The following is a 25,924-nucleotide window of genomic DNA, read 5'->3' as shown; positions in this document are numbered from 1 at the left end:
CAGGATGGACTCCATTGTCCACACTTAAGGTAATTAAGGATTACCCTCTTATTTCCAAAAACGTCAAATGTTTCAGACTTATTGTTCAGGCGCATCACTAGGCGATCGCGATCAACTCCTGGAAACGTCACAACATTACTTCGGTATGCATATCATATTTTAGGGTGAAAATTAGTCTCCGTTCAATTATCTTGTTAGTTGTAAAATTAAGTAATAAAAACTATTGGAGTCAGATCAAAATTTTAAATCAAGAACCAACATACATCCCTAACTGGAACACCTATTGAATTCGTTTGTCCTATTGCGTTTCAAGTTCCAATTTTAAATAAATAAAAAAAAAATAACCCCTTTGACTACACAGTATAAAATAAAGTCGCTTCCCATCTGTCTATCCCTATATATGTTTACATCTCTAAAACTACGTAATGGATTTTGATGCGGTTTTTTTAATAGATAGAATGATTCAAAAGAAAGGTTTATATGCATAATACATGCATAATATAGTAGAGAAACACTGAAAATTTTAGAGATTTCTAATGTGATGTTATATGCACCCTCGCGAAGCCGGAGCGGGTCGGTAGTATTCTTGTAAAAACTAAAACCGACATAACCTATTTTAGGGCTAAAGAAAAAAACAGAACAATTCAATTGCAAAAATAGGTTTATGAGACCTTTGAAATTTTTTATGATAACATAATATTTGAAGGAGTTTTTATTATTTATGAATCTTTATTTTGTATTCTCTTTCTTTTGGATCGACGAGCATAGAAATAGAGCTGTAACTAATATAGTGATTTTTAGCAGACTATACCAATCACATTTATCTCGGCCGTGACGCAGGTGTTTTATAACAAAACGCTCAAAATTGATTGGTATTGATCCGGCTTATTTATAGTTCCTTGTATTTATGCAATAAATAAAAGTCACGTGTACAAAATGTATAGGAAATATCATCTTTTATGATGATGATGAATTTCTATAGGCGACCCTCTTAAATTTGAGTGTAAAATGTAAGGAACCTGAAGCCATAAAACCCTTGAAGCTCAACAGGTTACGACATATTATTATTTATATAAGCGTAGACTTATTCATAGAAAAATCACGAGAAATATTCTTTTAGAAGAAAGAGGGCAAAATAATCGGATAAACAGATTATTTGGAATAAACATCTTATTCTGGAAGATACGGTTGCAAATCGGTAGACGAAAAGAGAAACAAATATATATTTATAATAAAATCCAAAGGAAGAGTAAATAAGACAGCAGCTAGACCAGCAATATTTTACAGTAATGACGTTAAAAGATCAAAGAACAAAAAATATATAGCAGAAATTCGAAAGCTATACTGGGTTAGTGGAGATACATTTAAAAATAGTGCGAAACATAACGGAATCTTCGCTCCAGCAAGCAACAAAATTAGGCTTTGATTAAGATGGTATGGGCATTGAACATGCAGTATGAAGCCATGACCATTTTGTGAAAAATGGGTTTCTATGGATACAGAGATAAAAAGGATTGAAGAAACAAACAGCGAGGCTAACAACGGTCCATAAAACCAAAAGACAGATTCAAATTATGAAGGGATAATGATGGCACTGCTTTGTTAAAAAATCAAGACAAGTGAAGCCAAAGTTAAAAAAAAAAAAGACGCGACCATAACAAAAAATCAGATTTTACAGTTTCTGAAGATATTGTTTGGCTACCATATTCATATTATACTAACGTCACGTGCAAGACGTTTGATACTTCCATTACAATTTGTAAAAGGTTTCACAATGCACCAAAGATCTGGACAGACTACTTAATACGATCACTATAACTTCTCAATTTTGCACACGGCCGTACTGAAAAGGTATTTGATACTCATCCCGAGCCTTAGGTTACTTATTAAGGGCCTACCTAATTTTTGGCAACTGGATTTTGGAAATGATAATTTAAAGTATCTGCAAATTTGCGCATTTCGAGGAAAAAGTATTTGTGCTTCTTAATGATCAGGATACAAGATACAATATAGTTAATTCATGAAAAACATTATTCATCTTCACGGCATTCAAGTAAAAATGTAAAAAGAAAAATAAAACAAACTTGGTAAAGAAATTCCCATCTGCCGCTTGTATTGGTTTATTGACATTTCATTTATCATATACAAAATCAAGACGAATCTTATGACACCCAATTTATTATGATCCATCAAAATGTTTGAATACTGCGAGTGAATAAAGACACAATATGTATAGGAATTAGATTTATTTTCGCCATCCAGTGTGATAGAATAAAAAATACGAATAAAGAAATAAGGGAGCGTCACAGTTTAAAATTGTTTAACAAAGTTCCTTCTGGCTGAAGCAATTAATCTTTAAGTTTAGGAGTACCTTCTGGTACTGGTAATTGCAATCATTATTAACAATAATTATTTACACAAGTGACAAGCACACCGTTCGCTGATGTTTGTTTGAAGACGAAGGTCTTCAACCAATGGGTGTCACCAGTGATAATCAAAACATGGTGTTACACAGTTGCCCGTATGTAAAAGCTTCGAGTTACTTTGCGTGATAGAATCTGAAATGAGGATACTCGTAAAAGAACCAAAGCCCGAAGGATAAGCAAGCTGAATTGACAATGAGCTAGTCATATAGTTCGAAGAACCGATAACCAATGGGGAAGAATGGTTTATACCCCGTATGAGTAAATGCAGTGTAGGACGACTCCCCTTTAGATGGAATGACCACTTCAAAAAGAGATCATTATGGCAAACTAGTTTACTGATCCGATTAACAAGCGATGATAGTGAAACGAACGGTTGACTGAACGATGCAAACATTTTTGTATGTCTGACTAGTTCTCAGGGCATGGTAAATACCTAAAACAGAGAGAACAGAACGGTTTCAAATATGGCAGTCTAATATAATACCTTTACGCCTATGTGGATAATTTTGTGCTGATTTTGAAATTGTCAGAGTTTACTTCCCTTTTCAGTGTGTGATTGGCATTGCCTTTTATATTTTTAAATAAAAATCGCTTATTGCTATATTTCCAATCTACCTTACATCTTGTCCCATATAAGTACATTGGTATTACAAAAGCCCTGTTTTTGATACAACAAGATATCACGTATGAGTTGGAATTGTTCATTATCTAATTATTGTATAATTGGAAACCTTACTGCATCGTTTGACTTTGAAGTTACAGATGAATGGCATGCTATATTAATTAAATTCCATTGTTTACCGAGTGAACCATGCGTTGTATTTGCGCTTGGGGCGTCGGGTTTACAAAACTTAGTTAATTACAATCAAATTGGGTACAATTGCATTAATTGTCAATCTGTGAGGCACAAATACGCATTTTGTTCCGTGATTTTACTTAAATGGGGCGTTTTTGTGTTATTTGCTTGATTTACCTATTGTTTTAGCCGTTTAGGTCCCTGCATAGAATAGGCCATCCCTTCCTTTTTCGTGAGTAAGAGGAAACTAAAGAAGCTTATGGTAGAGGGATGGGCAGGCCATAGTACTGTTCACGTCTATAGGCGACAGTTACCGTCGTATTTTCAGTCAGTTTATTTGTTATTCTAAGTAGTATATATATATATATATATATATATATATATATATATATATATATATATATATATATATATATATATATATATATATATATATATATATATATATATATATATATATATATATATATATATATATATATCTTTTCGGGAGTCGCTTAAAGAATATTAACCGTCAACTTTGTGTGATCTTTTCATCTCCTCGTACTAAGGGTTGGTTTGTTTTCCCAAAGGGTTTGCCTTGATCTGGCTGTACTTAACCACTACTCGGGGTTGTAAATAATACATTCCACATATGAATGCCGGATCGACTCATTTCTCTCTAAATCCGCTGCGCGCGTGGCGCGAATTTGTTAAATCGCCGCCATTTTATCAATGTCACGAATTTGCTGATTAGGGCACGCGCAGACGAGGAATTTTGACTACAGAAAGCAAAATACTCCGTTGTATCAGTCGACGAGTTTAATTTGCCTTTTTAAAGGCTTTTACCCTAGTCAAGGCAGTTACACATGCTAATGGCATTGTCGATTCGACCGTATCGTACTATATGCAACGCTACAGAGCTAGAAAGAATATTGCTTGTCACGACTGACCTTAACACTTTATTTATTTTTTGGTGCATTAGAGACAAACATGCACGAAGCTGTCCTAATTAAGGCCATTGCAGGACAGACATTAGTGACACTAAAGAAGTTATCATTTATAACTATGTTCCACAATGAAAAATCTACTTCCATTGTAGTAAAACCGATTTTAATAAAATTTATATGAAGTCCGATTTGAATGTGAAACCTTTAAAATAAAAAAAAAATTTCAAATTCGGTTTACAATAGTCAGATTTAAAATAAAAAACACAAAAAATAGAACCGAATTTACAACCACCTTTTTTCAAAGTTGGTTAAAAATACAAATGAATTGAAGTTATATCGTTTGGGTAGTTTAAAAATAATAGAATTACGACTTAGATAACAATGACAAATGAAATATTTGTGGTTTAGATATACATAAATTACATATGAATTATCAATAACACTAATTATCTGGTACCATACTAATTGTACCCAAGCATAATATTGGAACGTAAACCATGAAAATTAATTATTCGTTAACTTCCCCGTCTTTACTGAAATATGAAACGCCTGTCAAATTCAATATAGCAACAAGTTACCAATAAACGCTCCAATGTTCACAGTAGGCGCTATCTCAATCTAATGTAAATTTTAAATGAGGCAAATTGTACGCAAACAAACATTCTCTCGCAAATTTCATATAGAATGTGTGTCTTTACCGAGAGACTATACAAGCTCTTTTAAAATTAAATTCCTTAGGCGCGTTTAACTAATTTAAATTACTTACATTATAATAAATTTGCTATATTAGAACATAATCTACCTGTATACCAAATTTCATTCAAAACTGTTTAGGAATTTTGTGTGAAAGAGTAACAATCATCCATGCATCCATACAAACTTTTGGATTTATAATATTTATTTATATTTATATGCTTTTGTATACCAAAAATGTATATATTAATAGGATTACATGTAGATTCTACTTGGCAATGAAACTTACATATTACTGTGATATTGTGTGTGTGTGTATGTGTGTGTGTGTGTGTGTGTGTGTGTGTGTGTGTGTGTGTGTGTGTGTGTGTGCGTGTGTGCGTGTGTGTGTGTGTGTGTGTGTGTGTGTGTGCGTGTGTGTGCGCGCGCGTGTGTGCGTGTGTGCGTGTGTGCGTGTGTGCGTGTGTGCGTGTGTGCGTGTGTGCGTGTGTGCGTGTGTGCGTGTGTGCGTGTGTGCGTGTGTGCGTGTGTGGGTGTGTGCGTGTGTGCGTGTGTGCGTGTGTGCGTGTGTGCGTGTGTGCGTGTGTGCGTGTGTGCGTGTGTGCGTGTGTGCGTGTGTGCGTGTGTGCGTGTGTGCCAGTTTGTGAGTGTTTGCCTCAGTTCGTGTGTGCGTGTGTGCGTGTGTGCGTGTGTGTGTGTGTGCGTGTGTGCGTGTGTGCGTGTGTGTGTGTATGTGTGCGTGTGTGCGTGTGTGCGTGTGTGTGTGTGTGTGTGTGTGTGTGTGTGTGTGTGTGTGTGTGTGTGTGTGTGTGTGTGTGTGTGTGTGTGTGTGTGTGTGTGTGTTTCATAGGTTTTTACAGTTTCATAGGAGACTACCATGGGTATAAATCCCATAGATTGCCAAATAATCACCACAACCTATTCAGAAGTAGCAATAACAATGCTTAACATTAACAAAAAAATAAAAAATTTCCTTTAGGAAATCGTTTAAAAATAAACTATCAACTTAAAACGCACTACCTACCTTTGATGTTAACTTCAAAGCAATGAGTTTTTGTTTTATTGTAATATTCATACTCTGCTGTTATTACTGTATTAATTGTTAAAGCAATTCATTTTATAAATAGACAATTTGATCACTATTTTAATAATATATTTTACTGCCTTTATAAAATATGAACTACGTAGTACAGTGCTTATATGTTGAAGAAAGCAATTTACCAGAGGGAGACCTTGTACAATAGTCGTTTGATTGGGCACCTTTACCCCATTCGTGCTTCTACCTTTAAGCAGTTGTTTGCATTGCTGTGTTTCGGTTTGAAGGGTGGGATATGGCAGTGAATTTACAGGGTACAAAAGAATAACACCTGAATCCTCAGGAATGGCAACGCATGGGGAGTATCATGGGCGAAACAGTACACTCTGTTATGTCTATGGTACTGCTCATGTCTATAGGCGACGGTTACCACTTTCCATCAGGTGGGCCATATACTTATTTGCCACCTCAGTGGTATAAAAAAAAACATACGTATCAATTTAGATGGAGCAATACATAGGTTCTTATCCCGATCAATGGTTATATTCCGGTCGCATGGACATAGTAATTATTCAATACAAGATTGAACAAGTTAAATATTTTTTTAAGCAACACATCTCACTTAGTAGATGGTTATTTACTTATCTACTACAGTCGGTAATGATATGAGTACTTAGTCCAAACTCAAAGGCGAGTAAGTATTTATTTTACAGATAGTGTTTAGATATATATAGATATAGATAGTGTTTTTGTGCGACGGTTTATTTTATGTTTCACTTAAAGGATAAAATGTACGGATAGACTCATTTATATATTCGGTGAAATTAAAAAGCTTCTGCTACACCAAACTGTTGTAACATTACCCGTAATTGAGTGCTTGTGGAATTATTTACATATTTTATTTTCACAAGTTCCTTGTGTTTTTAATGGCTTTAATAGGATCAAAGAATATGCCGAAAAAACAGACTTATCCTTTGATCCTTCAAAAGAATACGTCGGTTTATAAAAAAAAAAAATTGCCTCTCTTTTTAATATAATACTAATAAAATACGCAGGTTCTGCATTCTACCTACAAGTTAAAAATCCAACAAAGTTCTTACAAATATATATATATAAAGTATAGAAGTATGCCTCCACCATATGAAATACTAATTGTGTCTCAATGCTTCGACCGTAGTCGTATCGTGATATTGAAGAGTCTTCAAAAACAACTAGTAATTCTAGATATTAGTGCCACGTATGTCATGTATTGTATTTAATTATCCAATTTCATATAAATAACTTGACAATCCAAACATAAAAGACGCCCACCTGAATGAAACATGAGTAAATTATTAGAAAACAATTACAACAATAAACTTTTATTAATAGCTAGCTTTAAAACGATTAATGTAGCTCGCAGAGTGGGTTCTGTACATTGTGAAAGTAGACACGGTTTGGTACGTAGGTGTCTCATTTTATGATTTACATTTATATTTGGAAATAAAATAGCTAAAATTTAAACAAAAATGCTTTATTCAATGCTACATAATATGTAGTATTAAGTTCTTTGTTCTATCTATGTACAGTAAGTCTTTTGTACTATGTTTGTTGAACGTTGTCAATCGATATAGATTCTAAATCTTCTTGTCAATTATAACCGTTCACAATCATACGTAATATACATGGCCATATCTCAAGGAATTGGGAAATTTTCCATCAGGTGAGCCGTCAGCTTGTTTGCCATTTTAAGTTGTATCAAAAAAAAACAATATTAACTGTCGCTATTTTTGAATTAATTTTGAAAATGCTTTCAGGAACTGATAGAGTTTACTGTCATGTTAATTATGGGACTAACATATTTATTTTGTACATACATATATAACTATCACGCCTGTCTGCTATTTTGTAATGATTGAATTTTTTCTTTGCGGAGCAAAAAATTACTGATTGCAAAGCAAAATCTGTTTCCAGACATTTTACGTTCTCAATTCAAATATGCTCCTAGCAGTAGAAAGAGTAAATAGAATAAAATAATCTACGAGATATATATACTATATATATATATAAATCGATCATCAATCAAAGTTTTTGTCAAAAACTTTGATTTCCTTAAAAACAAAAACAAAATTTTTGTAAACTTTTTTCGACTTTTCAAAAAAAAATTTTTCTTAAAAATTTTCTTGATTTTTTTCGATTTTTTTAGATAATGAATTTTTAAAAAACAAAAAATTGAGTAAAAAGTGAAAAACAAATGAAATTATTGATTTTTGAATGGATTAGGGTGAGTTTAGGGGACAAAAACCTTGTTCCCTTATTTTTTCCAAAATTTCAATCAATTGGTCCGGGAAAAACCGTTGAACCGATCGCTCCAGGGATTTAGGGGGTTCTTTAAGGAAAAATAGACTGTAAAATTTTCCTCAAACCTTAGCTTTCCCGCCCATATTAGCGAAGATACAGCCAAGTAACCAAAAAAGGAGAAAAAGTCACTTTTTTCCACTTTTTTCAATTCAATGTTAGAGGTGGAAAAAAATTTTTTCTTCACTAACTCTTGACTGTACTTAATTGGAAATTTTATGCAGATAAAGAAACTCGGCGCCCGCTTGCTGTGCGACCAGTAGTTCCAGAGATATTAGCAGTTGAATGGAAAAGGATGCTTCTGCATTCAAAGTTCGATATCTCGGAGACAAATGGTCGTAATTGAGCCATCCAAAGCGATTTTTGAAGCTGAATAAACACGCTAAGAGACCTATATAATGGAGTAGCTCGAAAAAATTTTTCCATGCCCATAGAGTGAAAAACGAAACCTAGAAAATTTAGAAAAAAAATATTTTCAGCTTTGTTTAAGAATTGCATGGAAACCGGAGCTCAAAAAATTTTTTCACCAAAAAATCTGAAAACTAGAGTTTTCAAGCTTCAAAACCCTTTTTTTTAATTTCCTGTACGATTATTTTTCACTGAAATACGGCCTGTTGAAAATCACCCAAAAATTTCAAAAATTTTTATGTTCCCTTAATTTTTGCGAGGAGTGTATATATATATATATATACATCTATTTATCTATCCTATTTTGTCGGTGGAGCTCTTGCATTACGATTTTCAGCGACTCTCTTCACCTCTTGATATGACACGACACCAACCTTTTCTTTGATCTGCCTGGTGTAACTATGCCTTGGTCTCCCTCTTCCCCTTCCTTCTATCTTACCTTCTGTTATAATATTCATAAGTTTGTCGTGTCGTATCAAATGTCCCAACATTTTTTTCCTTTTAACCTCAATAATTCGGGGCGGAAAGGGATTGTTAGTAATGGGGACTGAGAATCCTATTGCTAGCAATATACCCAACCAGGTCGACCTCCTCGCGGTTCTCCCTAGAAACTATCATAGTTAATTCCCGATGAATTCATCATGATGGGCTAATTGGCTTGTTTTTATTCTCATCTATCACCCTTCACTAGTGCTCCGCTAGCGTATCCCGTTAGCGCAGGCGGGGTTACCATACCATTTTCACCCATCAAAAAAAAAAACTTCAATAATTCTTATAATTTGTCTCTTTTCTTTAACCCTAAGCAGCACCTCCTCATTACTAATTCGATCTCTCCAGTTAATAAATATAGATACAATGGCAAAATCAAAACGTTTCATCAAATAATGCCAAGAGCATTAGGGCCGCGTATGATAAACAAAACTTCCACTATGCCAACAATTTCTGCTGAAACATTAAAATACGAGCTCAACAGATATGGAACGTTCTCGAAACTAACATGCGATTTGGAACTCGTGCCCCACTCAAACTGGCTAACTTCGCAAATCGCTGAACAAGCAATCAGCGTGCAGACAGCCGCCGACGGCGAATATTGATGAGTTGGCAAGCATAATGACTGATACTAACTAATGACTCAGTAACGTAATTAGGAAATGTTAACTGTAACCAATGTTTAGCGCGAATAAAATAACATTTTTACTCCAGTAAGGTTGTGTCTTGAAATGACTGCTTTCAGCTGTATGGCCGTCTTGACAAGTGTATATAGATAAATAGATAGATAGATACTCCTTATTGTTTCCTTCAAAAGATTACAATAGTAAACTTATTATAAATGTAAACAATTACAAGAAATAATCACAATGAGAAAACAATGGGCGACCTTATCGCTAAGAGCGATCTCTTCCAGGCAACCTTTGGATGGAGAGGAGTAATTATAACTGTATATGCTATTTATTAAGTACCTTTATTCCCTATTAACTTTTACTCGTGACTTCATCCGTGCGATCGGGCTGTTTATAAAACGGAATAAAAAGTAGTCTATGCCTTTTTCTATCCCATGTCCTCTACCCAAAGGTAGTCTGGAAGAGATTGCTTAGCGATAAGGCCGCTTTTTGTATGACTTTTCATTAATATTTATTGTATTTGTTATTTTTCTTTTTAATTGGTGCAATAAAGTTTAAAATAAATATAATAATCCGTTTAGGATTCTTAGCCATACACAAGAAAAAGTAGGGAGACTTTGTACAAAAGTCGATTGCTTGGGTACCTTTGTCCCATTCGTATTTCAACCGTGAAGTAGTTGTGTTTACATGGCTGTGTTTCGGTTTGAAGGGTGGGACATGGCGTGAATTTACTGGGTACAGAGGAATAACACCTGAGTCCTAAGGAATAGCAACGCATGGGGGGTATCATGGGCAAAACAGTATATTCTGTTATTTCCATGGTACTGCTCATGTCTATAGGCGACGGTTACCACTTTCCATCAGGTGGGCCGTTAGTTTGTTTGCCGTTCTAAGTTGTATAGAAAAAAATACAATTGGCAAGTCCTTTGAACGTCGCTTAAAAATATATAGAGAAAAAATTATCAAGCAGAATGTATTAACGAAATTAAAAAAAGTTAATTTGTACTTTTGTTTACCACTTCTAATAATATATGTACATTAAAAATTATCAAAATATCTACTTAACCATAACTTTCAAGTTGGCGCCTGTTGTTTTTAATTAAGCCGCATGGCTAACAAAAGTAGTTGCATTCAAAATGTCAAAACTAAATGCAGTGAATTTTTAACTAAAATAAAACTTCATATTTTCTTAAAGTTTACAGACTTTACTCATAAGCTTATTGTACCGTCTTGGTAAATTAAAGTTCGTTAACTTAAAAGGTACTTAACGTTACTCTATTACTTTTAAGAAAACCATTGAAAATTCTATGAGCATGAGGGAGATATAAACTAGATATAGTAAAAATACCTTTTACCAGAGGGAGATTTTGTACAAAACTCAATTGCTTGGGTAGCTCTATCCCATTCGTTTTTCAACCGTGAAGCAGTTGTGTTTGCATAGCTGTACTTCGGTTTGAAGGGTGGGATATGGCGTGAATTTACTGGGTACAGAGGAATAACACCTGAGTCCTCAGGAATGGCAACGCATGGGGGGTATCATGGGCGAAACAGTATACTCTGTTATGGTCATGATACTGCTCATGTCTATAGGCAAAGGTTACCATTTTCTATTAGGTGGGCCGCCAGTTTATTTGCCATTCTAAGTTGTATAAAAAAAATACACATATATAATTATGTATGTGTTTGTGCTTGAAGCTGAGAAACTCTTGTCGAAATAAAATGCTTGTCCGTGCCTACATTTTTATAATAAATTAAATAATACAAAGATGCGTGTAGTCCTAAGGCTATCCGTTAACAAAATTTAAATATTTGACCTTCTAATTCGGATGGGTCTACGTCCAAGGTTCTAATATTGCAAGTGCGAAAAATTTCACTTTTTAACAAAATTCATATAATGCCTGATCTTTAACAGTATGCAAAGAAAAATATATTTTTCTTTAAGTTTGCCAGCGCAACAAACATTATTAAGCCGGACAGTGACACGACAAATAAGTTTAGTAATCTACGATATATATATATATATATATATATATATATATATATATATATATATATATATATATATATATATATATATATATATATAACTATTGAGCTAACTAAAACAAAAAATAAATTAAACTAACAATTAGTAAAAATAATATTTACGATCCGTACCGTACATCTGAGTCCTCAGGAATGGTAACGCATGAAGGGTATGAGACACAGTGTATGTCCATGGTACTGCTCATATCTATAGGCAACCATTACTACTTCCCATTAGGTAGACTGTCAGTTTGTTTATCATTCTAAGTTGCACAAAAAAAAAAGTCCTAAAGCAATCTTCTCCGTAACATTTGTGCATCCGTTTTGCCGCAACTGCGTTTATCGTGAAACGAGTACGTAATAAAGTCAGACAACTCGTGAAATTTTAAAATAAACATATTAAACAAAACGAGAGCAATTCCATGAAAGAGCCTCTGCAATTTAATGTTGAGTTTGTTGCAAATGCAACAATTATGTTTCAGCTGTATTTTTAATAGACTGGATGCAATGCAATAATGATTATGGGAAGTTATGTATTTTCCATTTGTTCTTTATTAAAAGTTTAAAATTTGGACACTGAAAGAGGAAACATTTCCAAAATATGTTGAACAAAAAAACAAAAAGATTTTACAATATACTTTATATATATATATATATATATATATATATATATATATATATATATATATATATATATATATATATATATATATATATATATATATATATATATATATATATATATATATATATATATAGAATTTTATAAATATTAATTATATTAAATTATAACCTGATATTATATATGCTTAACAGTGTATTTACGAAAGCATATAATAAATAAATGACTTATTGGTTTTTTGATACAAATTGGTTACTCTTGATTTAGTAGTTTCGACTGTATTACGAGAGATTAATTATGACTATAAAATAATAGTTTAGAAGATTAAATATTACTTAGGGGCATTCATTAATTATGTGGACATAAAATAGGAGTTAGGTTAGGTTTTTTTCACACCAATTTTCAAATATAGAGAGGAGAGGAGAAATAATTAAAATTTCGTGTCACCTTTCTATTCTCCTTTTAAATACATCTTTTTTTATTTATTTATTTTTTATGCAACTTAAAATGGTAAACAAGCTGACGGCCTACCTGATGGAAAGTGGTAACTGTCGCTTATAGACATGAGCAGTACCAAGGACATAAGAATGTAGGTATACTGTTTCGCCTATGATATCCTCTATGCGTTGCGATTCCTAAGGACTAAGGTGTTATATGCCGCTGTACCCTGTAAATTATCTTTTTTAATCCCTTTTAATACATTAATAGACAAAATATATTTAAAATCTCATGTGATGAGGGGAGAGGGTTTCACCACATGTCACCATAGAGAGGATCCGAATTAAAAACAAAAACACATAATTAACGGACACATCTCTTTATGAATAAGTAAATTGGATTACATTTAACAAATTCAGTAAATATACACTTTCTAAAATATAAATATTAAACTGATGGACGGACAGTTGCAAAATGCGGAATCGTGCAAAACTTCCCCCTTTATCTCGGAATATTATACAATTCGTACATAAAGAATTTCCATGAAAAAGGTTTAGATAAAGACGGCCGGTAATTAAGTAGCATCCTGTACATTTTCCTTGTGAAGTACACAGCGTATTCGGGTAAAAAACTGCTTTCGTTTTTAAAATTAAAACAATTACATAAGTTGCGTAAAAAAAACAACATCCTGGATCAATATTCTTAAAAAGAAGGGTTTTGCTGATTTTTCTTTATGCAATTTAGAATGGCAAACAAGCTGACTGCCCACCTGATGGAAAGTGGTAACCGTCGCCTATAGACATGAGCAGTAAGTCATATAAAAAAAAAAAAAGTAAAAATAACATGAAGATGAAGTGCGCCAACCAGTGCGTGTTGCCAGTGACGACCTATTGAACTGAAACATGGTCCTACACATTTGGTCGTATGCAGAAGATTCAAAGTTACTCAACGAACTATGAAGAGGGCTATGCTCGGAGTTTCTTTACGTGATAGTATCCGAAATGAGGATAAGTGCAGAAGAACCAAAGTGACCAGCGCAGACCGAAGGTTCTTGAAGGTGTCAATGAAAGATGAACTATATATATAATATATAGCAGTTAATCCTTATGCAGGAGGAGGGAAGGGATTGTTAATAATGCGGAATACCAATCCCATTGCTAGCAATATACCCTGTCAGGTCGTCCTGCACGTAGTCCTCCTGGTAATTTAAAGTGCTAAATTCCAGGTGTATTCATCAAGATGAGCTAACTGACCTGCTTTTTCATTCTCACCTATAATCCCTCACTGACGCCCCACCAGCGTATACTATTAACGTAGACGAGGTTACCATTCCATAAAAACCACAACGTAGTGTTACTAGATTTTCAAATTTATAATATTCGAATCCCATTGCTAGCAATATACCCAACCAGGTTGACCTCCTCGCGGTTCCCCCTGGAAACTATCATGGTTAATTCCTGATGAATTCATCATGATGGGCTAACTGGCCTGTTGTCATTCTCATCTATCACCCTTCACTGGTGCTCCGCCAGCGTATCCCGTTAGCGCAGGCGGGGCTACTATACCATTTTCACCCATAAAAAAAAAATTCGAAAGTAAATATGCTACATTAATAAAATATGACATAATATTCCCATAAAATGCAGACACGGAGGTGTCCTGTTACGACATAAGCGATGGGTCAAAAGACAATATCTCTTCACACTAACACCGACTCCCAACTTGGACGATTCGGGTCATGTGAAGTTCGTTGCCCAATAGTTTTATGCGACTTTAAACTGAAATGTACAAAGTTGAAATGTTCGAGAGGGGCACGTGAGTTCTGTTTTATTATAGTTAGATCACGTGATATGGATTTATATCCTTATAAATATGAAAGTACTACTACCCACTACTTCCTATGCCACTGCGTTAGGTTGACTGGAAGAGATCTCTTTTAGAGATAAGTTCGCCTTTGCTAACATTGTTGTTAGCTTATTGTTGTTAATGTATGTTTTAGTGCAATAAAGAATATATATAACTATTGAACCAATTAAAACAAAAAATAAATTAAACTAACAATTAGTAAAAATAATATTTACGATCCGTACTGTACATCTGGGGGGGTATCATGGACGAATATCATGGTTTGCCATTCTAAGTTGTATAAATATATATATATATATATATATATATATATATATATATATATATATATATATATATATATATATATATATATATATATATATATATATATATATATATATATATATATATATATATATATATTCTTCTGTCTTTATATCTGTCTTTATATTTTCTTATGTTTTCACGCTTAAACCACTGAACCAATTTTAATGACTTTTTATATAGAGATATATACCAGAGGAAGACTTTGTACAAAAGTCGTATGCTTGGGCACCTCTGTCCCATTCGTGTTTCTACCGTGAAGAAGTTGTGTTTGCATGGCTGTGTTTCGGTTTGAAGGGTGGGTTATAGCAGTGAATTTACAGGGTATAGAGGAATAACACCTGAGTCCTCAGGAATGGCAACGTATGGGGGGTATCGTGGGCGAAACAGTATACTCTGTTATATCCATGGTAGGGCTCATGTCTATAGGTGACGGTTACCACTTTCCATGAGGTGGGCGTCAGTTTGTTTGCCATTCTAAGTTTCATAAAAAAAAAAAGAATACATTAAACTTTTGTTGAGAAAATAAAACTTCAAAAAGTTGAAATAGGAGATGAAAGTTTGTATGGGAAATCAATAATTTCTCAAGTAACAGATATAAAACTCAGTTCTAGCAGAGCAAGCTGCAGGCATCAGCTACTTTTTCTTTATACCACAAAGGTGGCAAACAAGCATACAGCCCGTCTGATGGTAAACGGTTACTGTAGCCTATGTATGCCTGCAACACTAGGGGTGTCACGTGTACGTTGATGACCTTGAAGAAACCTTAATATACCCTTCAGTATTATAAATGTAGAAGTGAATTTATTTGTTTGTTACCTCTTAGTGACATAATGACTCGATCAATGGTTATGTTTGGTATACTCATACTATATGAGATAGAAAAGGACACAAGGTACTTTTAGTGAGACTTGAGGGCCTACCATGAAATGTATTCAAAAATTTCAGAGCCAATGAAACACAAATTTGATGTTAAAATTACATAATACATGCCGTTTGGAAATATTAAAAATGTTAAATTATTGTTCCTTTGGACTTTTATGATAGGATGTATGACGAACGAAATGTTAAACTCCATTTATTGGTCCGATTTAGGTATAAACAAAAACACGAAATTGAGTCCGAAATTTCGGAATTTCATTTCATGGTAGACCCGCTGTTATATCTGGGTCAGGCGGACGACGACGCGGGTGACAGCTGGTCTTCACTATAGCTCGCCTGGTGTTTACAAAGTGTTTCAATGAAATCAATGGCTTATTTAATATTTAAGAGCATTCGTACCGATGTCTGAATCGTTTGCATTATCTATTAAGCTACTTTATAAGGCAAAAAACAATTTTCAATATTCGTGAATAATTAAAAATATTGTTTTCTATACAACTGAATGGTTCGTCGTAGAATAACATGCACATAAATATGTTTTTAAAGAATTAATAGTTATTTTATTAAGTTATTCTTACCAAAGGGAGACTTTGTACAAAAGTCGTTTGCTTGGGCACCTCTGTCCCATTCGTACCGTAAAGCAATTGTGTTTGCATGGCTGTGTTTCAGTTTGAAGGTGGGATATGGCAGTGAATTTACAGGGTATAGAAGAATAACACCTGAGTACTCAGGAATGGCAACGCATGGGGGGTACCATAGGCGAAACAGTATACTCTGTTATGTCCATGTTACTGCTCATGTGTATAGGCGACGGTTACCACTTTCCATCCGGAGGGCCGTCAGCTTGTATGCCACTCTAAGTTGTATAAAAAAATTGATTCAGACCTTATAAAAACAACCGTTCGTTCTATCATCAAATTCCAATATACAAATGTTAGGCTTAAAACTTTAATATTTTGGTTTGCTACAAGAACAGTTTGAATTATCAATAAATAATATGTTAAACAGTTTAAATACTAATTCGCTTGCCAAACGTGGCACTTACTGATAAAATCCCCCCCAATGGTACCATAAGGAAAGCTCCCCTTTCTTATAGCAGTCTATGTGGGAAACCTATGTTCAACAGTGGGCATATAACGGCTAAAATGATCATCTTGAAAAGTGTTTAAATATTTATTTATTATTTATTACATATTATTGTGCTATAAAGAATAATTATAAAACAATAACTTTGTACTAGTGGCGAGCTTAATGCCATATGGCAAATATGTTTGAATTCTGACGTATAAATGTGTTTTTACTGTATCACATTTTAGCGTTAACCATTCATTAACGTTGTGCGGAGAAATCCTCTTAATAAAGTTAAATCCACTCTAAGGAAAAGCTTTTCACATTAATTAGCAGTCTAAAATTATTTATTTAGGGATTATAAACAGAGGTTATTATACTTATATATATAAAAGAGGACGCTGCATCACTAACTGATTGACCCATATATCAAAGTACAGCCGAAGCCACTAAATCTAGAATCTTGGAATTTTGCACATATATAATCTTTATATAGTGTAGGTGAACAAAAAGTAAAAGGGGGGAAGGGATTGTTAGTAATGGGGGGGTTAATCCCCATTGCCATCAATGTACCCTATCAGGTCGACCTCCACGCGGTTCCCCCTGTAAACCATCGTGACTAATTTGTTGTTGAATTCATCACGATGGGCTAACTGACCTGCTTCATTTTCACGTAACATCCCTCACTGGTGCCCCGCCAGCGTATACCGTTAGCGCAGGCGGGGCTACCATTCCATTATCATCCATTAAAAAAAAAAAAAAAAAGCAAGAAATTTTGAAAGTATGCGTACGAAATTGCGGACATAAGCTAGTAATATATTAACTAAGTAAATATATGACTGACTAAACAAGGCCAAAAATATAAAGCCTAAGTTCCTTCGGAGCAGTACTCATAAGATAACCTCATTTTCGTACGAGTCCCCGAGTTTTCTGACAATGAGTACGAAAAGTGGCAACAGGAATCGTGAATAGATACACATTTATATTTTACCAGAGGGAGACTTTGTACAAAAGTCGATTGCTACCTCTGTCCCATTCGTGTTTCTACCGTGAAGCAGTTGTGTTTGGTGCACAAATGCACCTCTAACTATAAAAAAAAAAAAACTATTTAATTAACTTAAGTAGTAAATCTTTTTAATTTATTGAAAACTAAACAGTACAACTAGATGTATTATTAAATATAATAACAATAATATAGTAATTATCGATTAATAATGTTGATGATACATATAAAAGTTAAGTAGAAACAATATTAAACAAATGGGCAAAATATATAGGTTAACCTAACACTATTTAAAAGCAATTGAGCTGTAGAACCACATCATGTCATCGTGACAATTAATTATCGTTTTAAATGTATACTAACAGTAAACCGATAGAAATGAGATTGGATGTGGACAGACGGGTTATACGAAAGAGAATAAGATATCTGTCTGTCTCTGTCCCATTCGTGTTTCAACCGTGAAGCAGTTGTTTGCATGGCTGTGTTTCGGTTTGAAGGGTGGGATATGGCAGTGAATTTACAGGTTACAGAGGAATAACACCCGAGTCCTCAGGAATGGCAACGCATGGGGAGGTATCAAGGACGCAATATTTGGTCTGTTATGTCCATGGTATAAGCTCATGTCTATAGGCAACGGTTCTCACTTTCCATTAGGTGGGCCGTCAACTTGTTTGCCATTCTAAGTTTTATAAAAAAAAAAAAAACGTTAAGAGATAATAAACAAACTCACCTTTGATTAAATGCGGCAGTACGATAAAATACTATATAAAGCAAAGGGGTTTGTTTAAACACGCCAATCTTTAGAACTACCAGTTGGATTTGAATTATTTTCGCATTTAATAGCTCATTTTTTGAGGAAGGTTATAATAGGGCTGTTCAACATCGAAATACGGCCACATTCAACCCAACCTGACTGCCATGCGTGGTAACTACTGACAAAACCCTCCAATAAGGGGAAGCCTATGATCAGCAGTGGACAGTAAACGGCTCATATGATGAAGAATGAGATCACGTGCGAAGGCGAGCAAAACAAATAGTAATACAATAACGAGGAATGCCCTAGAGCAGCCTTTCGCAAAGTGGGCAATAACGCCCCCTTGTGAGCGCTGCAGGCCTAAAGGAAGGCGGTAAGAGACCCAGAAAATGGGGGCGTTGTGTAGAGGCTTGGGGGGTGATTTGTCATTTGAAGTAATAGTAATTTTTAAGTGGGTGAAAAAATGGGGGCGCTAAAAAATAATTTATTCTCAAAGCGCGCAGAAGACAAAAGTGTGGGAACCCCTGCCCTAAAGAATGACAAAGGTAAAAAACAAGCACTTCAGTCACAAATGAAAGGTTGTAAAGTTCTCTAATGATCCCATCTCGACGTGAGCTCGTACAAAATTGCCAGTGTAATGTGCTCGTTAGCGACACGATTTATTTATGAACTAGCAAAGCAAGGGTTATTTTTATAGCACCGAGTACTGAAAGTCCATCTAATAGAAAATGACGACTATCGACTGTAGACATGAAGGAATAGATTAACTTTTAGACTTTTGCGCTGCATGTTTTATGATTTATAAGAGACGAGAATTAACTACTCGTGACCACGAACGGTAGGACCTAAAGGCCTACCGTGAAATGTTTTCCGAAATTTCGGGGCTGAAGCATAGATGATCGCGTACAACGCAGTTTCAAAGATGTTGTCTCCCACGAACACTCAGGTTATGGAATGAGCTCTCTGCCGAGGTTTTCCCAAGAGACTACAGCATGGGGCTCCTCAAAAGGGGGGTAAAGAGGTTTCTTCAGGGTTGGCAACGCGCGCGTAATGCCGCTGTTGTAATTGCAGGCATTCATTGGCTATGGTAACCGCATACCATCAGGTGGGCCGTATGCTTGTTTTCCACTTCAGTGGTATAAAAAAAACTAAATAAAAATTTGATGTTAAAATTACACAATATATGCCGTTTAAAAATGTTAAAATATTGTTTCTTTGGACTTTATGCTAGAATTTATAACAAACGAAATGTGAAGCTTCATTTACTGGGCTGATTTCGGTATGAACAAAAACACAAAATTGAGTTCGAAAATTTGAAATTTCATTTCATTTTTATAATTCTACCGATACCGATAATAGATAGATAGACAGACACTTTTTACTGTTCCCTCGAAAAGATTAGAGCAGTAAATTTATCATAAACACAAACAATTACAAGATGACACTAAGAAAACAATGGGCGGCCTACAATAATATAACAAAATGTACAGCCTCATATTCCCTAAGGACCAATCCGACAATACAGGATCCCCTGCATTGTCCGATTGGACATTTTTTCCGCGATTTTAGGTAAAAATTAATTTGTTCGCGAAGTTTACAAAAAAAATTTTTGGAGACATGTTTGAAGAATAGTGAAATGGGCTTGGAGAAATTTGGATATTTTTTTGACAGTTTTGATAATTGTACATTGTTATATTAATACAATAACATATATAATTATATATTCAAATATAATCATTAATTCAGTATACTCTGTTATGTCCATAGTACTGTTCATGTTTATAGTTAGTATAGTTGTTAAAATATTTTATTAATTTGGACAACTATTGTACAGGCTTTTATTTTCCGTTTACTGTAATTAAAAAAATATATTGTATGACTAAGGAAAGGAAATATAATATGTAGAATATATATATATATATATATATATATATATATATATATATATATATATAATTTATTACGTTATTAAAAATTTGCACGCCGACATAGAGGCAGAATGTACACGGGAAATATAAACCTCTATCATCTAAAATTACCTGCATTCTAGCAAAATAAATTCATTTCATTTCATTTCATTTCATAGACACCAGTAACTATTTTCCATTAAATGGGCTATCAGCTTGATTGCTATTTTAAGTTGCATAAAATAAAAAATATACTCCGGATGAATATGTAATGGTGAATAGGCGAGTTCGCCAAAGCTATGCTTCTAGTAGATGTACGTATGGTAACGTACATCTAAATTGTATTGTATTGTATTGATTTAAGATCCTGTTTCTTTTGTATGTTTTCCTTGATATTAAGTTCGATGCCCTTTTCCACGTGACTAATGTTCCCTTCATTATTTAATTGGCCTTATTTAGTTGGTTAGCAACCAATCACAAGACCTGTGTATTTTCTTTGTCATAAAAATCTATATTTACCTATTCGTCAGTCTTCAATGAAATATTAACAAGTTGATATATTTCTGAAATCGTTCTTAGAAAGAACGCAATTAGGTTTTTCTTGGTTTATAAAATTTCTCGAATGATCAATTACGTATATTCCAAATTGCTGTACAAAAACCAGAGTCGTTAAAGAATCATTTAAAAGTGAGTTGCCATTGGTATGATAACACAATTAACTCCCTATAAAAGTATTAGTTCTTGTTACATCGAATCATTCAGTCGTTGGATTTTGTAATAGCAATGGCAATGAAGGTCTTGGTAAGTTATTGAATAAATCTTTTACATCTTTTCATCACCATCATTACATCAGCCCTCAACTGTCCACTGCTGAACATAAGACTCCCTCTAGAGGAGTTTTGCCAGTAGTTGCCGTAGTTAGAGCTTGGAGATGTCTTAAGAGGGACGCTGCTGCCTAACCCTCGACTATAAGTTCTCTTGCGACACCAACGGGAAAGGAAGGGGTAGCCTATTCTATGCTGGTACCACACAGTTTTCATCTTTTGAATAAATCAAAACCTTATGTCAACTATTTTACACTGGATTTTCTTGAATTCACTCATAAAATCTTCAAGTGATCTAAAATTTAGCACATTTCACTATCTTATTTCGCAACTTCCAATACTTTTAAGTACCTTAAATGGGTAATACTTAGCAATGTTTATAGCTCTTCTGTGTATTGTAAGCAACATTGTACCTTAGATTGCTTTTACGGCTGCCTCACTGTGAAATGTACCTACCTAATTTTTATTGCTTTATTGACTTAAAAAGTTAACGCCACCTGTGTTCCGAGCAGCTCTCTTACAACATTGCCGGCACACTTTTGCGGACCGTATTTTCCGGTACAATTTAATACATACATTATAAAAGTTACTGTTCTTGTTTTCAGCATAACTTAATTTGTTTTTGATAATAACACACTCCATTAATATTTATTATTAGTTTTGTAAATGTTTGGTTGTATAAATTTAGTGGCAAGTTTTGGGAATAGGAAGTGGGGAATGAGTGTTAAAACCTTTAAAACACATCTTTTGCTTCATCCACTTTAACTAGGACATAAATTATGAGAATTATATTAGATTTACGCATATTGATAACTTGCATTCATCTAAATATTTGAAATGGACCCTTATTAATAGTCTTTAAGCCTAAGACTTAAAGATTACAAGAATAATGCACATAAATTTATAGAAAGACAAAATTGTGTATTAATAGTGTTCATAGCTATAGGTATACGTTGTTTCTAGAGACTTCTGATTCCTTCTTTAGATACACGGTCTATCTGATCATGATTACTCTGGGAATTTTCGTCGTGTATCTATTTTGATATTTCAATTTTTAATTCTATAAATACATTTACCTAAGTATAGAATCTATTAGTGATAAATATTAAAGGCATAATGACGTAAGAGATCTGTTCAAAGTATTAAACTACGAAAAAAAAAAATTAACGAGAGCAATCAAAATTCGATTAGTAAATATATATTGTTGCTTTAATACGACTAGTTTACTGTTACTTATTCGTTTAAACAACCAAATGAAACGATATCCTATATGACATACGATCCACATGCTTTCAACACAATGTGAGGCGTGGTCGGTAGTTACAAATTACTGGATTCATAGGTTTTTCGTAAAACGAGTGGGTTTGTTTACAATTACCGGTTGTTTATTTCGACTGATATTACCAAATTCGTGTAGGAATCAATACTTGCCATTTGACATTTAAAAGACTTAGTGCCTTAATTCAACAATTGGATATAAGATTTACTTTGTATTTTTTTTAATGTATGGGAGGGGATATTCCTTTTAACTATATTTTTATTGTTTAATATTTTCTACAAAAATTTAATTTTCATGATAATAAAATTAGTAGAGTCAACATGGGAAGGGTATACCTAACCTTTGGATTTAAGAAGATCGCTAAAATCACATATCGGCATAGGACATTTCAATGAAAAATTAACATATATTTTTGTTAACAGATTGTCGCTGTTCTTGCCTGCATACTGGCAGCGCAAGCTTTACCCTTCGGGACCGGTATGGGCATGATGGGCCCGATGATGCCTGGTGCGATGGGAGGAGGCATAATGCCCGTAGGTGGTGCAATGCATTCCGGTGGATACGGCGGTAGTGGATTTGGACAGGGTTCCCAGGGTTACGGCCAACAAGGTTTCCACGCAGGCGGCGCTCAAGGAGGATTCTCCAAAGGTCATGATGACAGTCAGTTCACACAGGTATTTGAAAATATTTTTCAACTGATTTCTATATTAATCTTTAATACACTTAGATAATATAAATGTTTTAAGCAACTTAGAATGACAAACAAGCTAACGGCCCACCTGACGGAAAGTGGTAACCGTCGCCTATACACATGAGCAGTACCATGGACATAACAGAGTATACTGTTTCGCCTATGATACCCCCCATACGTTGCCATTCCTGAGAAATAAGGTGTTATGCCTCTGTACCCTGTAAATTCACTGCCATATCCCACCTTTCAAACTGAAACATGCAAACATAACTGTTTCACGATTGAAACACGAATGAGACAGAGGTAAGACCCAAGCAAACGACTTTTGTACAAAGCCTCCGTCTAGTAGTCTCTCTATTCTCTACCAGTCGATCGTAGACTAGTAAAATATAACTGACTCTGCAAATAAACAGAAAAAAAAATTAACTAAGATGTTTATCTTTAATAGATAGATAGATACTCTTTATTGTTTCCTCCAATAGATCATAGTAAGCTAAAATATTTTATACAAGGATATTTATATGTATGTCCATTGCCAAATGTATGTAAGCGCATCTGTTCAGAACTCTTGGACCTACTTGGAGAATTCTTATTTTGTTGTTTGTAATTTTTAAGACAAGATTTGTATGAAAAAAATTTGGAAAATTGTACGGAAAAGTGAAATATCCGCGCGAAGCCGGAGCGGGCAGTTGTTATATTAATACGAACATTTTAATTTCTGCTTATATGAACGTCGTATGTATTTTTGTCTCAGATTACCAACGCCCAACACTCCGCTGGCCACGAAATGGGTGGCGGCAGCAGCTTCGGAACTGGAGGTGGAAGCTCCGGTGGCTTCGGAAACTACGCTGGTGGACAACAAGGCTACGGCGGAGGGTTTGGAAGCGGGTTCGCTGGATAAATTTATCAAAGGACCAGTCCAATAAACGAATTAGAAAACGACTTTATATATATTTATTGAATGTATATCGATTGAATGAAATACATATATATTATTTATACGAGTTTTTTTTTTACTAAATAGTTACGTTATTAAATATATTGTTTACTTATGTACATATATCTATATAAATAAAATAAAGAAGGTTTTTATTGATGGGTGAAAATGGTATGGTAACCCCGGCTGCACTAACGGGATACGCTGGCGGAACACCAGTGAAGGGTGATAGATGAGAATGAAAACAGGCCAGTTAGTCCATCATGATAAATTCATCAAGAATTAACCATGATAGTTTCCGGGAGGAACCGCGGGGAGGTTGACCTGGTTGGGTATATTGCTAGCAATGGGATTCTCAGTCTCGATTACTAACAATCCCTTTCCCCCCTCCCCCAATAATGTCGGGTTAGTTATATCATTTTTAACTCTAGAACGGCTGGACAGATTTCAATGATCTATGATTTTTTGGTTTCGTCTCCGCCCCGTATAGTAGATTAACAAATAACATATCGGAAATATTGACGTAAAAAAATACAAAAAATATTAAAGTTAGCTAGTTTATAATAAAATCTTAATATATAATAATTATACTACATCTTTAGAACCCGATTGCGGTTACCAATCCGCCTGTCAATGATATATAATACCGCTGATAATCATATCAATCATCATCATCATCAGATGACGATGATTCAAGCTGTTGAAAAAAGAAGCAGACAAATTTTGGTTCACAACAACAACCGACAACAAATTCTTGATTTTTTTACAAAGTATTTGGTACATAGTACCCTTCCTTCCCCGTGGGCGTCATAAGAGGAGACTAAAGGAACTTAATTGTAGAGGAATGAGCAGTAACGCCCCTCTTAATACATCTCCAAAGCCCAAATTATTGGTAAAATTCCTTTTTATGGTGGGCATCTATGTTGTGCAATGAATAATGGACGGCTGATATTCTGACAATGATTTGGTACTTACAATAATTCTATTTCCAAAAATACACAGGAAATCTCTATTCCAGAATACAGACAAGAAAGTTAAACTGCTTATACGGGGTCGTTTTACTTTTTCATAAAAGTTTTTTTTTTATTGTAACACTTTATAGTACAGTAAAGTCCTAAATTATAGGATAAAGAGTTTTTAGGAAAACAATGGCGGACATAAGTCCATATCCCCATAAAAGGGATTTATTCCAGTTATCTTATTAAATCCTTTGAATGTCTGAGAAAAATTAAGAATTGGTGGAGGCAAAAGAAAAAAATAGCTAATAAAAAAAAGATAAATATTTTTTATTTAATTTATATATTTTAGATAATCTGGATCCATTTTTGTTAGTAAGTGTACTAAAAAACTATGTTCATACATTAATCGCTAATAATGATCTAGTCCTAGGACTCCTCGGACTCCTCTAGTCCTCTAGGACTACTAGGATAACAGGAGTTACGATACGAGCACACCATTGATACTGGACAACATAACACATCTAAATTATACCTAATACATGTAAAAGGATTATGTCCCTATGTATAACACTTCTAATATTTTATTACCACTACTTGATATTTCCACAGTCTACGAG

At 34.2% G+C, this 25,924-nt stretch overlaps 2 protein-coding genes across 2 annotated transcripts in view; one reads left to right on the top strand and one right to left on the bottom strand.

The window, feature by feature from the left end:
• Window positions 1–25,924, bottom strand: part of LOC113519465 (calsyntenin-1) — a 272,008-nt gene that overhangs the window by 144,070 nt on the left and 102,014 nt on the right.
• Window positions 21,316–24,410, top strand: LOC113511367 (uncharacterized). The gene is made up of 3 exons (XM_052897051.1): window positions 21,316–21,418; window positions 23,143–23,394; window positions 24,166–24,410. Exons 1-3 carry the CDS (start codon window positions 21,401–21,403, stop codon window positions 24,310–24,312), a joined length of 417 nt encoding a protein of 138 aa, XP_052753011.1. The 5' UTR covers window positions 21,316–21,400; the 3' UTR covers window positions 24,313–24,410.

The sequence above is a fragment of the Galleria mellonella genome, unplaced genomic scaffold, assembly GCF_026898425.1.
Source record: "Galleria mellonella isolate WM207_F2 unplaced genomic scaffold, CSIRO_AGI_GalMel_v1 utg352, whole genome shotgun sequence".
Classification (NCBI taxonomy): domain Eukaryota; kingdom Metazoa; phylum Arthropoda; class Insecta; order Lepidoptera; family Pyralidae; genus Galleria; species Galleria mellonella.
This window is presented reverse-complemented; position numbering and strand designations above follow the sequence as displayed.